The sequence below is a fragment of the Indicator indicator genome, chromosome 13, assembly GCF_027791375.1.
Source record: "Indicator indicator isolate 239-I01 chromosome 13, UM_Iind_1.1, whole genome shotgun sequence".
NCBI classification, from domain to species: domain Eukaryota; kingdom Metazoa; phylum Chordata; class Aves; order Piciformes; family Indicatoridae; genus Indicator; species Indicator indicator.
Genome location: NC_072022.1, coordinates 26,922,049 through 26,937,358, shown reverse-complemented (window position 1 = coordinate 26,937,358; position 15,310 = coordinate 26,922,049). Strand labels below are relative to the sequence as shown.

Below are 15,310 nucleotides of genomic sequence, written 5' to 3'. Positions count from 1 at the left end.
GCTTTGACGCCCGAACCCCGGAGGCCGCCCGTGAGCAAGCCGGCGCCTTCTCGACCTCCCTCCCCACCGTCCTGGGCTCTATGGTTTTAACGGTCACGAATATAGGGCGCAGGAAAAGGGAAAATGAAAACGGGAAATAAAAAGCAGATTAAAACACTGCCCAGGGGCACCACGGCAGCTGCAGGAGCTGAAACCTCCTTTTGTCTTTGATGTGAACTATTTCTGACCTGCTTATTTTGAAAGTTCTGCCCCTTGCAACAGAATAACAAACCCACTTTTTTTTTTTTTTACTATTAAATGCTCTTTATTTTTATCTACATCCTGTTATTGCATAAAGATCACATCCTTTTTTAAATATAATAAAGCTATGAAACAGGTAAACTCATCACCTCCTTCCTCACACAAGGAAAAAGATCAAGCCCCAGGCATTGCCTGTTTCTAGGCAGCATGCCCTGCTCTGAACAAGCAGCAGAAGGGGCTGGCTGCCCAGGCACTCATTTCTTTACACGGGCACAATCTTCAGGAAAGCTTTTCAAAAGGCAGATGTGTAGCATCTTCTGCATCCTCGATCCATCTGCTGAAACGTTTATACTGTTACCTTTAAGTTAATACCAATTGGATTTCTCGTGAGCTTTGTGTTAACTCGGCACTGGATTTCCACAAAGTTTTAAAGACCCAACTCTAGGTCTTCCAGTTCCTGGAGGAGAGCAGTTTCTTTCTGTATCTTCTCCAACTAGAAGAAGCAAGCACAAGGACGTCATAGATGGAGCTTACTATAAATGAAACTTGAATAAACTGCATAGGTTTTAACATTACCTGATTCTTCTCTAGCTGTTTGCCAGCAGCTGCCTGTTCTTTCAGGTGCTCGATTGCCTTTAGTTTCTGTAAAAGAAAACAAGCCAAAAAAACCCACACTAACAACAACAACAAAAAAAAAAATCGGTGAACCAAAAATAGGAAAAAAAAACCCCACAGTTTTAGAAGTGCCTGCATTTGCAATTGCCTGAGTTAAGGTCTCAGTATGGAAAGTTCATTTCATTTCAGCATCTCCAGAAGCTCAGTCCAGAATTTCCCACCTATAAAAGACATTTATTTCGAGAACAGAAGCACTCTTTGCTCTCTGAAACAAACACAAGGCACTGTCTCACTGAAGGGCTAGAACCAACTCAGAACTACTCCTCCACTCTCTATCCCTCCTCACCACATACTTTTCTCAGAAAGCCTGGAATATTAATCCAGACAGACCATGAGAAGCAGAGGGCAGCCAGAAGAAAAAAAGCCCCGATGGGTTATGAAGAAATGGGAAGGATTCTGTACTCTGAACCAAACAACTTCCATTCTGAAATTACTTAATCCAAGAATTTCCAAGACTGGCAGTAAACTTCCCACTCTACCATTTAGAGGTTAGGGAATAAACCAAAGCCACACTGCATGATCTTTCTAAGGTCCAAGGTCCAACAACCCAGCAGCCCACATGGCTCCTTTGTAAGAGTGAACTCCTTTGAGCTGTACCTTCACCCCTCAGATATAGGACTGGGCTGTACATACACCACCCACAACAGCAGACTGCAGTACCCTCCTGTGTGCAGTTTCTACCCTATCTAGACACTATAGTGAGATCCTCAGGAGTCCTGGCAAGTGATGATAGAATCATAGAATGTTTTGTGTTGGAAAGGATGACTTCTGCTGTTTCATCAGATGGAAAAGCAAGGGAAGCTGGCTTACAAACTGAGAGAACTACCATCTCAGTTAAATGCTGTCCCACTGAGCTCAAGTCACCTTGCAAATCAGAACAGACCTTACAGACCATTCTCTTACACAAATCTGATGTTAGAAAATAATGCCCTCACCTTCTTTAAATTCTTTATCTTCTTGTCAACCTCAGGATCTCCCGAGGTAATAGCAGGCACAGTGCTCCGCGGTGCGCTCTGCGGTGCTGAGGGCTGTGTGGATTCCTGGTTGGCATCAGCTCGGGCCTCCTGTAGGTGAACAAAGACCATATCTAGAAAATATCTTTGATTGCAAAGGGACTAAAAATTTCCTTTCATCATCTAAAGCGATCCATTTAATATTCCTGCTCTCACTTGCTCACTTGGTGTACTGCAAAACGTAAGTCTGGAGAAGAGAAGGCTCCAAGGTGACCTTATTGTGGCCTTCCAGTATCTGAAGGGGGCTACAAGAAAGCTGGGGAGGGACTTTTGAGGATGTCAGGTAGTGATAGGACTGGGGGGAAAGGAATGAAGCTGGAAGTGGGGAGATTCAGGCTGGATGTGAGGAAGAAGTTCTTCCCCGGGAGAGTGGTGAGAGCCTGGAATGGGTTGTCCAGGGAGGTGGTTGAGGCCCCATCCCTGGAAGTGTTTAAGGCCAGGCTGGATGAGGCTCTGGCCAGCCTGATCTAGTGTGAGGTGTCCCTGCCCATGGCAGGGGGGTTGGACCCGGATGATCCTTGTGGTCCCTTCCAACCCCGACTGATTCTATGAGTCTAAGTGACAAGCAGTGAGGTGCTGCACTTTCCATGACTTTCCATGCTCTGAAGCAGTTCACAGGCTCCTTTTGTTTCATTTCTGCTTCCTCAAGACACCAGCCACACATAGCACGGGGAAACATCAGTAAGGATGACACAACAAACTCAATACACAAGGATTTTATAAAGTGGGTGGGTTCTTGTCTCTGAAGTGAAAAACAATGGGCTCAAAACCAATATAAGGCATTAAAAAGACTTATTTGAAGAGGTTACTGCTTCAGGAGTTTGCAGAACATGGAAGGCTAATGCCAGAAGGTGATTTTTACCTACCTAGCCAAAGAGCAGGAAGCAAAGAGGTGACACAGACCAGTCTTTGGCCTGCCCTGGTAACATGCTTCAGCCTCGACCTGCTGTGGTGGGACACATGCAAGCAGCAAGTCTGTTACCTCTCACCTAACACTGAAATATCTGTGCAGATTACCCAAAGGGGAAAAGTCAGAATTACCAGGCCTTAAACACTGATTTCAGCTAACATTCACCAAATCACCAAAACTGACACCTGTGAAAACTTGGAAGAGCTGCTCCAGCAGTACCTGTTTAGCAGCTTTCTTGGCCTCATGTTTCCTCTGATTCTTGAGAGCTGTTTTAGAGAGCGGTTTATCACTGCTTCCAGACTGAGGTTTCATGTTCTGAGGTGGCTCGTCCTCATGCTGCAGGAGATGCAAAATTAGCAGTTAGGAAACTCATATTCCATGTTGGCAAATGTGTTGGTACAAAATAAAATCCCACCCAAACCAAACAGTGAACCCCTAAACCTACTAAAAACAAGATAAAGATGAACTATAAAGGAATAGGAGGAAGCAAACAGAAAGGTGGGGGGAAAAGGTTGGAAAAGACCCTCAGGATCACTAAGTCCAGTGCATCTTTTTTCTGCTACCTGGTCAGTTGTGACATCAGACCCTAGCAGGATTAACAGATTCATAATGATCCAGCAGCAGCCTTTCCTTCAAAAGCACAGGGTTCAAACCCAAACTCTCTAAGGTTTACATATCAAGGGTGCAATTGTTAAATGTAATTAGTTGCTGCTCAGCCTACTTTAAAAACTTGCACAAAAAAACCCTAATTAGATAAGTAGGTCACTGCTCTGAGACCTGCTCAAACTGCAGCTCATTTGCTAACAACCAAATCTCCTCCTGGCAAGTAAATTTATCCAAAAGGGAAAAGCAAGGAACCAGGGGGAAAAGAGGAAAACAAAAAAAAAAAGAGGACAAAAAGAAAAAAATTATATAAAAAAGGAAAAGACGACTGGGAAAAAAAAAAAGGAAAAGACGACTGGGAAAAAAAAAAAGGAAAAGACGACTGGGAAAAAAAAAAAGGAAAAGACGACTGGGAAAAAAAAAAAGGAAAAGACGACTGGGAAAAAAAAAAAGGAAAAGACAACTGGGAAAAATAAGGAAAAGATTAGAAAAAGGCAGTAAAAGAGAAAAAAGGAAAAGCAGAAAAAAGGAAAATAAAGGAAAAAGAAAAAAACTGAAAAATAAAACAACAACAACAGCAACAACAAAAACCCAAAACAAAATAAAACAAAATGCAAAAGGTGTTGGGAGCCAGTTTGTCTTGCCATCAAGCTGGATTTGGACTTGTGCCACCCACAGCAGAGGCTTCTATCTCGAGTACCCAATTTCAGCACAAACCAAACCTGCAGGTTTCTGTTCTTTGCAGGCTGTGGAGAGCACCTTTAGAGTGTGCAAGTGACTGTAAAAGGAGTGTTGGGAAACGTCAGGGTATCAGCAAGAAGTGAGCAAAGTGTCAGAGAGGATTCTCAGGGCAAGCCCTGTAAGCACCCCACAATGCTGCTGTCAGTGCCATCCCTCTTCCAATATCTCTCATCAAGCACATGGGAACAGGGCTACAGAACAGAACAGCTTCAGCTGCCCACTCACAAGCTTGGAACTCGTCACAGGTTTGTTTCTCAGGGCCGGAGGTCTGTAGGCCTGGGCAGGCTTGGGCTCGGTGCTGGGCAGTTCACTGGGCACCGCCTGGTATTTGACAGCTTTCACTGGGAACACCCCCTCCAGGAAGGGCTGCCAGAAGACCTGCCACATCTCCTCGTTGGATGGCACCTGGTAGGTGTGCAGCAGGGAGCCGGTGTAGTGCCAGATCTTGTAGCCATTGCCGACGCGCAGCCGCGGGGCGCAGGTGGCTGTCACGATGTGCTCCCCGTCGGGACACCAGGCGAAGTAGGTGGAGTCCGAGGCCACCGGCTTGGAGATGAGCTTGTAGTTCTTAACGTCCCACACCTCCATCTGCCCCCTCAGGTTCCCAAACCCTGCCAGCACCAGGATGTGTCCCTGGGGGCTGTAGTAGGCAGCGTTGCGAGGGCCGGTTCCAAAATCAAACACAGGCTCACATTTCAGGTTAAAAACTGTCGCTTTGGCAGGCATAAAACCATACACAGCACAAAACTCGACAGAACTGGGGTTCCAAACAACATCATAGATAGGACCATTTTTTGCTAAAAGGAAAAGGAAAACGTGTAGCTGTTGTTAGGAGGTTGTATCCTCAGAGTACAAGCAAAAAGAAAAATCAACAACATCAATTACCGACAGCGAAATGAATTCTGATAGCAAGAACAGAGGCAGAAAGAGCATTTTTGCCTTCTGATAATGTTAGTTAGGGTTTGCAACATTAACTGCAGCCATTCCAAATTACCTCTGTGGGGTCAGCATCAGCACTTTAACAGTAAGCTTTTTTTTTTCCATGTAAAAAAAAAATTCCTTTTTTTTTTTTTAACTTTTTCCTCCTTATTCAAGAACGAGCTCTCAGGACCTTCTCAAACTGTCCCACTGGAAACCTGCAAAAACAGGAGTTTTATACCAGCTGGATACTAGTTCCTGGGGTTTATATCTAAGAAATACTGCATCACTCAGCTTTGTAGAGTTAAAGAATACTTATCTAAGCTATTTTTGGACCAAGCTCTTGTGTGGTATTTCATAAGACAGATCTGAAAGTGAGAGAGAGCACACAAAAGAAGGTTTTGCACATAACGATTAAACCTTGATATTGGCAGAAGTTATTATGGGGGTTAGAACATTAGGAGATACTGAAGAATGATGAATTAATGCTGGAAACACATGTAAAATAAAAAAACATAGCTCACAGCCTGGGTATCTTTACCTGTATTTCAGATAAACCCCAAGTGCATTACTGACAACTCTCAAACCCAGACGTTGACCCAAGATACTGAACTGATTTACATTCTTCATCCCTGTTGTTACTCCAAGGCCTCATTATCTTTAGAACACAAGCTGTGCAAACAACACCAGCCATGTGTGGCACATACAATTCCCTTCTTGTGCGCCTGAACACCCTCACAAGCAAATTATTTGCATAGATTAACTGAAAAGACGTGCTCTCTGCCACTGCCACTGACAAGTATACCAAAGAGGACAAGAGAATTCAGCTAGAAAAGCAAAAAAACCAACCCCTTCCCCCGCCCCAAATCATCTTCCTTCATATTAAAACAAATTCTGGTGAAAGATTTTTGCTGAGTAGTTATTTTTGCCTTCTGAGGCTTACTTCATTACATTAATAAACTCCCCCACCCTCAACTCAAAGCTGGGGAAGCAGCAATTCCCACTCTTGAGAGCTACAATAGAGTGAAGAAGCCCAGAGATACTTACGCAGCTGCACGACGGCGCTCTCCCCATTCGTGGCAATGTAGTGCAGAGTCTGCTCCCCGTAGTAGGAAGCCCCTGTTTTATCCACCTCTGTACTGGCTATCACCAGAACAGCAGTGGCTGGCAGAAGAGACAGACACTAAGTTCAGTACAGTTCCTGCAGAGTGTATAAACTGTTTCACAAGCCACCACCACCACAAAGAGACATCGCTTTATGAATTATAGTTGCCTGTGTAACAGTTACTGTACAGAATAACAGTTGCTGTTATTCTCTTCCAGATTGGATTTCTCCTAAGCCTTAACCCAAATGGAATTGAACATCTTCCTTTCTCAGATGGAAAGTGTAAGCCAAGTCCGTTCATTCAGCACTGAGTCACAAGAAAGTGAACATACTTTTTGCAGCCATATTCATCCAATTGAGGCATGGACCAAGCATCCTGATCAGTCCTCGAACAAAATACTTTTGCCTGTGCATCTCTTTGTGTGCTCACACGTGGCTTCTGCATGTGTCACACCTTCCCTGTGTTCCAAACAATAGGGGCTGGTGTAAAACATTTGTTTCAAGATGATTCTGAAACAGTTCCTTGCTAACAGAGAGCAAAGCAGCCAGAGGACAGTGCAAGCCAGCCCAAGAGTGATACACTGTGTGTGATTTTACAGGCTGAGACCAGTTTATGCTCAGCTATAATCTTATGTTTACAGCCTAAAGACACTGTCATCACAGAATGCACCATTAAATTTACCATTCAACTGCAAAATGTACCAACATGTGGAATATTCTCCATTACCATGCACAAAATCATGGAAGTGAGCACAGGAATTGTGACCTTTGCACTGCATGGGCATTGCTGGCTGCCTTCTGCCTGGACAGGTGCATGCAAGTTAAACACACAGCACACATGGTTAATCCCACATGGATGGATTGTAAGAGTCTGACCACAGAGCTGATATACCTTTTTTGTTCCATAGCATTGTCACCTTGTCAGCTTTAAAGAAGCTTTTGTTGGCCAGTGCAGACTGAGGGCCAGCGAAGCTGGGGTACTGGTAGAGCCTGACGAAGGATGGAGCGCCTTTGCTGCCCGGCACATACACAGCCACCTGGAACAGAGCACCAGAGCTGCCTGCAGAGCATGCTCCTGCTAGCACAGGGCTGACTCACTGCTAGCACTCTGCACTAAAATCACAGCAATCTTCTAAGGGAAACACCACCAGGAGTACCTTGGTTGGTTGTGCTCCTGGAGATAACACGAAGTCGTTAACCTTTTGTAAGTGCAGTTTATTTGCAATGGTATCTGAAAGGCAAAAAAAAAACCAAAAAGGCAGAGATGTGATGTCATCAGTGACAAACCACTGAGCCTGGAGTACTCAGCTGGACCTCTTTATGGGTCTATACCATGGCTAATAAACAACAGTCTACATAATGATAAAGGATTTCTTTTACTAGGCAAGCAGCTATTACTCACCCATCTCATCACATCTTTTATTCACAAAGCCAACCTGAACCAAGCCTAAGTCTGAAAGTCAGCATTTAGTATTTGGGAAGTCCAAACAGCAAGGAAGCTGCTGAGCCCCAGGTGAACACAGCTTGTTTTAGGCAGGGCAGAGTGTTCTCCAGCTGACCTCAGCACGTGTCAAACCCAGATAACACACACCATTACACAGAGCCAGGGATTCCCCCTCACAGCTTCCCTGGGTGACCCTTCCTGACAGGAGCATTCCTTATGGCCTGTTCTGGGCTGCACATTCCCCCTTTACACAAACAGCTTACAGGAAATGCATCTTTAGTAAGTGAATGTGCAGCAGCAATACACCACTAGGACAAGGGTCAATGGATAGAAACTCCAGCACAGGAGGTTCCACCTCAACATGAGGAGGAACTTCTTCACTGGGAGGGTCAGAGAGCACTGGAACAGGCTGCCCAGAGAGGTTGTGGAGTCTCCTTCTCTGGGGAGTGTCAAGCCCTGTCTGGATGCATTCCAGTGCAACCTGCACTAAATTCTATGGTCCTGCTCTGGCAGGAGGGTTGGACCCAAAGATCTCCAGAGGTCCCTTCCAACCCTTAACATCCTGTGATCCTGAGACCACCTCATGCCAGCAAGGAAGTCTGTGCTGAGCAGCAGACCTTGGGCTGGGACAGTCATTCTGTGCTTCTCAAGTGTGGCTTCATTAACATCAGCAGGGCTAATCCTCAGGGAATCGCATCTCATAGCCTGTATTTTCAGCTCCCAGAATAATTCTTCTATCAGCTTTATGTTTAAAACAAAACCCCCACATCCACACCACTGCTACCCCCTCAGTTTTCTTTTATTCATTTAAATTTTTGTTCCAATTAATTTTGACCTTCCTTTAAAATTTTTGACCTAAATCATTCTGATCTTCCTTTACATTTTTGTTCCAATTCCTTTTGACATTCCTTTAAATTTTTGTCCTAGTTCCTTTTGACCTTGCTCTACATTTTTGTCCTAATTCCTTTTGACCTTCCCTTAAATTTTTGTCCTAATTCCTTTTGACTTTCCTTTCATTTTTTTCCTAATTCCTTTTGACCTTCCTTTAAATTTTTGTCCTAATTCACTTTGACCTTCTTTTAATTTTTTGTCCAAATTAATTTTCACCTTCCTTTAAATTTTTGTCCTAATTCATGAGCTTCCTGCTTTTAAATTCCCCTTTCCAACCTCTATTGACTCCAGATTTTCTACCACTAGTAGTTAAATTTTTTTGAAAACATAAAAGCAAAAAGCTTTAGCTTCACAACTTCATTTTTGCCATCAATGCAAATTGCCTAATGAGCCATTTTTCAGTAGCTCATTCAGAGAATTCACACAATCCAAACAAGTCATCATAGATCACATTCCCTACTGACAATTTCCTGCATCTCATTAAATGAGAAACATTCAGAATCAGGCCTCTTTAAGTGGAAATTAAGATGCTTTCCATACTAAATAAGTCACTGAAGAGATACACAACAAAGTGAAAACACACTTGATTCAAACAGAATGAGTCTGAATTCAAAACTCAAATAAAATGTAGGCAACATTTCAGATTAAAAAAAAAGGCAAGAAGAAATGAGAGAAGAAACCAAAAATGAAAAAGGTCCACCCAAAGAAGATTCTGTGTTAAGAGAATGCAATGAAGTGTACAGAAATGCTGTGTACCAAAGTTGTTGTTTTCAAAGAAGTGCACTTCATTGTTCACATTCCTGGCACAAATGCTTTCATCATCTGCCCAGCAAGGACACCTATGTTCAAAGGAAAAAAACAGGAACATTGAATAATGCTCATCCTTGGCACTCTAGGGTTTTTCTCCCTCCATTTTTAAAGCCAAGCAAGTTCAAACAGAGAATGGTTTTGGGTTGGAAGGGGCTCCAAAAGGCCCCCTACTCTGACATTCCCCTTTCCCCCCATGCAGTGAGCAGGGACATTCTCCACTAGATCAAGTTGCTCAGAGCCCTGTCAAGCCACAGCTTGAATATTTCCAGGGATGTGGCCTCAACCACCTCCCTGGGCAACTTGTTCCAGTGTTCCACTAGCCTCATGGTAAAGAACTTGCTCCTAACAACCAATCTAAATCTGTTCTTCTCTAATTTCAAGCCATTTCCCCTCATCCTGTCACTGCAGGCCTTTGTAAACAGTCCCTCTGCAGCTTTCATGCAGGCCCCCTTCAGGTCCTGTCAGGCTGCTATTAGGTCTCCCCAGAGCCTTCTCTTCCCCAGGCTGAACACCCCCAGCACCCTCAGCCTGTCCTCACAGCAGAGCTGCTCCAGCCCCCTGATCATGACATGTTTCAGATGGACAAATGAGATCTGCAGAGCAAAGCCCACACCATTAGCTCAGCTGTTGTCCCTCCAGCTTTCTCTGTGGTCTGGAATAGTGAATTTATCCTGAGAACAGACAATTAGCACTAATTATGAAGATACTTAGAAGCAGACCCTTGCTTTCACCCAGCAGCAGGCAGTGTTTTGAAAGCCACCACCACACCCAAAGCTTGGTTTACCTGGATCAGCTTTTGGAAATCTCATTTCTTTTGTGAACAATTAGCATCTGCAAGTGTAACTTACCAGTTCTGCATCTTTTTCTGGATGAAAGACTTCAAACATTTTCCAGTTTTCACATCATGGAGCTGCAGGTTGGGCATCCCTGCTGTGCCATCTTTACCAGCTGCAAGGAAAGCACAGGTTACAGCACTGGTCTGGGAGGCAAGTCTGCCTCACCATGACCACATTCCACCTCTGCAAGCAACCAAACATGCATTATTAACTTCTGACAAGAGCACTCCACCCCCTGAGGGACTGAGCCCTAGCCTGCTGACTGTGTGTCACTGTTAGCACAGACTTCCCACAGCCCTTCAGCCAGCAGAAAGAACATTTGGGAGTGGAAGGTCTCTATTCCAAGACCAGGACAGCTTTCTTAATGCCTATTTTAAAATCAAATCCAGTGGCCATTCTCTTGGTGGCCAGCAAAGATACGCTCTGCACTCCTACTCTTTGTTCTCAGAAGAATGCTAAGCACTTTGTCCATCACAGCTCTGTGTGCAAGCCATGCAGAATGGCTGCACTGGTTTGAAGCTCTCTGTTCCCTCCTACCCACTTTGGAAACTACAGCCTGCCTGTTTCTAGAGCGATTCAGAACAGACTTCTCAGCAGTTCTCTACCAGCCCACAGCTGGTACCAGTTCTGTGCCTTGTGCTGCCTTCTCTTGCCCTTCAACCCATGCCAGACCCCTCCCCATACACCCAGCCTATGGCCAGCTCCTTCTGCCTAAGAGCAGTGACATCATCTGCTTCTGACACCAGCTTTGAGGAGACTGGGGCTGCATCTACAGCAGGAACACAAACTTCAGAGAAGCACAGGAGAGAAAGAAGCCCTCTGGACAATGGGGAACGCTCAGATCAGCAATGCCCAGGGGAGGACATGATTGCTCTGATGGCATTTTCCTGTCAGCTGCCCAAACAGCACCTTGCTCAAACAGACTCTGCACTAAAGACCAGTTAGCATTTTTTAGCAGCATGTGATTTATTAATGCAGTGACTGTCAGTATGCACACTCTGATGTGGTGTGGGAACAGTCAGTAAAGAATCACAGGTTGGAAGGGACTCTCAAAGGTCTTGTCCAACCCCCCCTGCACTGAGCAGGGACTTCTCCAGCTAGATCAGGCTGCCCAGGGCCCTGTCAAATTTGACCTTGAATGCCTCCAAGGATGGGGCCTCAACCACATCTCTGGGCAACCTGTTCCAGCATTTCACCACTCTCCCTGTAAAGAGTTTCTTCCTTATGTCCAACCTAAATCTCCCCTGCTCCAGTTTAAAATACCAGATCCTTTCAGGAGATGACGTCCCTCCTTCCACTGTATCCTGGATCACCCAGATAATCTCCTGCACACTCTCTGTGCTGCAGGGACACAGCAGGCAGTGCAGAGCCTGCAGACCCAACTGAAACACCTCATGTGCTCTCACAGCTGGCCAAGTACTCACTTGTGTAGGCCTGCCACGTTGCCAGGATGTTGTTCTTTGGCGAGAACTCAAGGCAAACTGCCTTTGGAAGATCAAGGGAACACAGGAACTCAGCACTGGTGACATTAACAATATTTACTCTGGAAGCAGAAGATGCCATTTCAATAAAACATTCCTAGAATTGTTAATTAGTAGCCAGGGAAACTTTTCACCTAATTTGACTCTTCCTATCTGCCCCAGACATGGCCAGAGTAACAAAATTAAGCAGAGGTTTAGTCCCCTCCTGCTTTCACATTTTTACAAGAACACACTTCAGGAGCAGACACCCAAGGACAACAGAAACCAGGTGAAAGCCCTGCTCAAAACACATCAGGTATCTCTGCATGCAACATCTAACCTCCAAGCCAGAGACAAGATAAGCTCTGTCCCCCAGAGTCCATCCACACTTCTGCAGCACTAAAGGTGAGGAATGGCCAGCAGAATGATTCTAACTGAATTTAAACACACATTGACCCCACATGTTTTAAAGGTCTTCTATCTACAAGGACATGACATTTAAGATTTAGGCTGTTTGAGGCTGGGAGAAGCAGGATGACATGGGCAATGAAATGCAAAGGTCAGATGGATGGATGAAAACAGTCATGCAACACTTCTGACCGTTGTATGTTAAAGATCTGCTGTATACAGAGCCCAAAGAAACCAAAACATCACATCAAGATGTGCCCCAGCCACTGTTCTGCTCAAAAGCTGCTTTAGGAGCCTGTGCATCACTATCTCACTAACTGCTCCTCTCACAAATCATTGAATGGTTTGGGTTGGAAAGGACCTCAGAAGGTCATCTAGTCCAGCCCCCTGCAGTGAGCAGGGATATCCTCCACTAGACAAATGGAAGGAGAACAGCCCCAAAACAGAGGCCTAGCAGGGCAGGAACAATTTGCCACTTGGCAACAGCTTTTACACAAACAAGGGTAAATAGGGCATAACTGTGGAGTTTATTTAATACAAACTAAATGATCAGTATCATAAAATGCACCAACTTCTCTCCGTTGCACCAGGCAAAGAGGGAGCCATCCTTGCTGAAAGCAACAGCCTTGCAGTTCTTCCCAGAGTCCCTAAGGAATGAGAAGTGCACATCAGAATCCAAAGAGGCAAAACGAAACAACAACAGAGCAGTTTTCCTGCTGAGCAGCACTCTGGAACAGTGCAATCATCCCCCATGGGGCATTCAGTGATTATCACCTCTGCAGCCACAAGTCAGGTGAGTGGAAAGCCTTCACCATCCACCCATGTGCTGAATTACTGGCAGTTAAGAAAAACTTCACTGACATTTGTATGGTTTTCTGGGTTGTCTTTTAGAAAATGATTTTTCTTGTGCAAGAGACTAGGAAGAGTGTTAAAAACAGTACCTCTGAAACGCTGTGCTCTCTGTGAAACTGGGGGGCCCGTTCACCATATACAGCCCCTCGGATCCTCTCACTGCAAAAGGAAACAAACAGCTACTCATTTCTAACTCAGAAAGTCATCCAAAACAAAAGCTTTTTTCTAATAAGGGAGCCTTGAGACCTGCAGGCACTTTTTTCCCCCCTGCTTGCATTTGAGTGAACAAGAAAGGGATGTAACTCAGAGCACAACAGTGCTGAGGCCCTTGCCTTCATCTGAGGCAGCACTGGGGAGGTGAAGGAGCTGAGCTGATCCTCCCCAGGAGCTCTGACACAACACACAGGCAGCTGAGGCACTGATTCATTGTACTCCTCTGGAGGCACAACAGCAACCAGCTCAGACCTGTCTGGAGCAGAGAACTGAAGTGGGACAGCTGCTGCCAGTCCCAGCCTTCCCACAGCCACAGCCATGCACCCTGCTCTCTGCTTCTTCTGGCACAATCCTCAGCACCTGGCGCTGCTGCAGGAAGCACTTCCATGAAGCCCATCTTGCAGAAGCTGAAAATTCTTCATTTCTGCAAAAACTGCACAAAAGTCTTGCACAATGAAGCTGAAAGAGGCTGCCTGGCTCCTCCCTGAAATGAGGATTAGCTGCCTAAGCACAGGAGAGCATCTACCACAGAAAGATCATCTGGGACTGACTTTTTTTTTTCCTGAGACAGGGTTTGCCTTATTGTTAGTTTCAACATTGAAGTTCAACTTGGAAAACAGAAGATATGGGAAAAAATCAATATATAAAACGCGTGTCAAACTTCATTCTTTCCAGAGACATTGCCAAGCTTATGGCACCAGAAAATAAACAAGAAATCGAGGTAGACTGGTGCAAAACCATGCAGTTTGAATTGGTAGATAGTGAATAACCCACCATTTTCCATGCAGTTCTATTAGAATTCAAAGCTAAAATCACTAATAGGCAATTATTAAGCAGCCTTATGTGCCTTTTATGTCTTCTCTTGGGACACCAAAGTTGCCTACTGAGGTGCCAGTTTTTTAATGTCAACCAAGACTCGAGAAAGCAAGACCTGCCCTGGGTCAAACTGCAGATTCTGCAGCTGTGGCACTCCCAGCAGTGCAGGGAGGTCTGACAGGAAAATGGCCCCACTCCCACTCAGCTGGAGCAACACAAAAGGACACAGCAATGCCTAGGTGACAGCAGGGTCTGCCACCAAATGTCCTTACACTGCTCTTCAGAGCTTCTCTTTTAACCAGCACGTGTCCTTACTGCACTTCTCTGTCAGCACTTTGCAAATTAATAAACGGAAAACGTTTTGAAGCAACAGTTTATCAGTTTGGAAAAAACACCAATATGACAGATTTCGGGGGAAATACCTAACTCCTACGGCTTAAAGAGACCACAAAACACAGTGGAAGCGCTTCAGGCAGCTCTGAGCTCCTGCAACCAGTTTGCAGAGGCCCCTTGGGGACGGTCCCCATGCCCCGACTCCCCGGGGCTGCCACCACCTGCTTTGAATCCCAGAGAAGCTGGGCTGGGCGAAGGGGTATGCCCTGCTCTCGCTCAGTCACTCTGCCAGCTCTAGCAGTGTGTCCAGGAGCCTTTCATTATTTCCCATTTGGCGAATGGGAACATGTACAAGCGAATTAACGCGCGAGAGAGAATAAGCAAGGTATACAAGCCATGTTTTCATACTCCCGAGCACCTATCCGCGGAGGAGCAGGAGGAGATCCACCGGCGGGGCCGGAGAAGGGACGGGGACCGGCAGCCCCAGGGGAATGCCTGGCCTCGTACCAAGATCTGAGCGTGCCCAGGAGGCAACGACACGGCCCAGGGAAGTCCTGCCCGCACCCAGAGAACGCAGGCCCGGCCACGCCGCGGCGGCGCGCCCTGGGGAAGGCACTGAGCCACGCCAGCCCGACTCGAATTCGATTGCTGCGCGCCCGCCACCAGCCCCAGCCGTGGCCCGCGGCCCTGCGCTCGCCCTGCCGCGGCCTGGGTCCCACTCACCCGCCAGCAGCGGCGCGGGGGGCGCCATGTCGGCGCGCGGGCTCCAACTTCCGCCTCCGGGTGAGAGCTGCCGCGGCCGCTCCAGAGACGTCCACGTCTCGCGGGGCGAGGCGAGCACACGGACACGTGACGCGACGCTTGCGCGTCCACCCGCCGCGGCGCGCGCTGCCCCGGAAGCGGTGGCGGCTGGGCGCGCGGGTTGGCGGCGGGGGGCTGCCCCGCCCGCGCGGCGCGTGTTTCCGGCGGGCGGCGCCGCGCGGTGCTGACGCTGGCAGCGGGCGGCGCGCGGGGCCGAGCGAGCGGAGCGGCGGCGGCTGAG

General features: G+C 46.5%; 1 protein-coding gene across 3 annotated transcripts; it reads right to left on the bottom strand.

The window, feature by feature from the left end:
• Nucleotides 1-310: 310 nt before the first annotated feature.
• On the bottom strand, nucleotides 311-15,019 carry EIF2A (eukaryotic translation initiation factor 2A). 3 transcript variants are annotated; one of them, XM_054385919.1, is made up of 14 exons: nucleotides 14,992-15,019; nucleotides 12,996-13,065; nucleotides 12,627-12,701; nucleotides 11,611-11,729; nucleotides 10,199-10,298; nucleotides 9,297-9,379; nucleotides 7,363-7,436; nucleotides 7,098-7,242; nucleotides 6,148-6,264; nucleotides 4,408-4,979; nucleotides 3,058-3,174; nucleotides 1,851-1,979; nucleotides 817-882; nucleotides 311-733 (listed from the first exon to the last, which is right to left on the bottom strand). In XM_054385919.1, the coding sequence occupies exons 1-14, from the start codon at nucleotides 15,017-15,019 to the stop codon at nucleotides 668-670; spliced, it is 1,761 nt and encodes a 586-aa protein (XP_054241894.1). In that variant the 3' UTR covers nucleotides 311-667. The 3 variants fall into 3 exon arrangements, with proteins under 3 accessions (XP_054241894.1, XP_054241895.1, XP_054241896.1); XM_054385920.1 differs by lacking the exon at nucleotides 12,627-12,701; XM_054385921.1 differs by lacking the exons at nucleotides 9,297-9,379; nucleotides 10,199-10,298.
• Nucleotides 15,020-15,310: the final 291 nt, after the last annotated feature.

Coding starts and splice junctions, on each gene's coding strand:
- EIF2A (XM_054385919.1), bottom strand. CDS start 15,019: ATGGCGCCCCCCGCGCCGCTGCTGGCGG. Junction 7,243..7,362: donor CAGGAGCACAACCAACCAAG/GTACTCCTGGTG, acceptor GCTCTGTTCCAG/GTGGCTGTGTATGTGCCGGG. Junction 1,980..3,057: donor CCAAGAAAGCTGCTAAACAG/GTACTGCTGGAG, acceptor GTTCACCTACAG/GAGGCCCGAGCTGATGCCAA.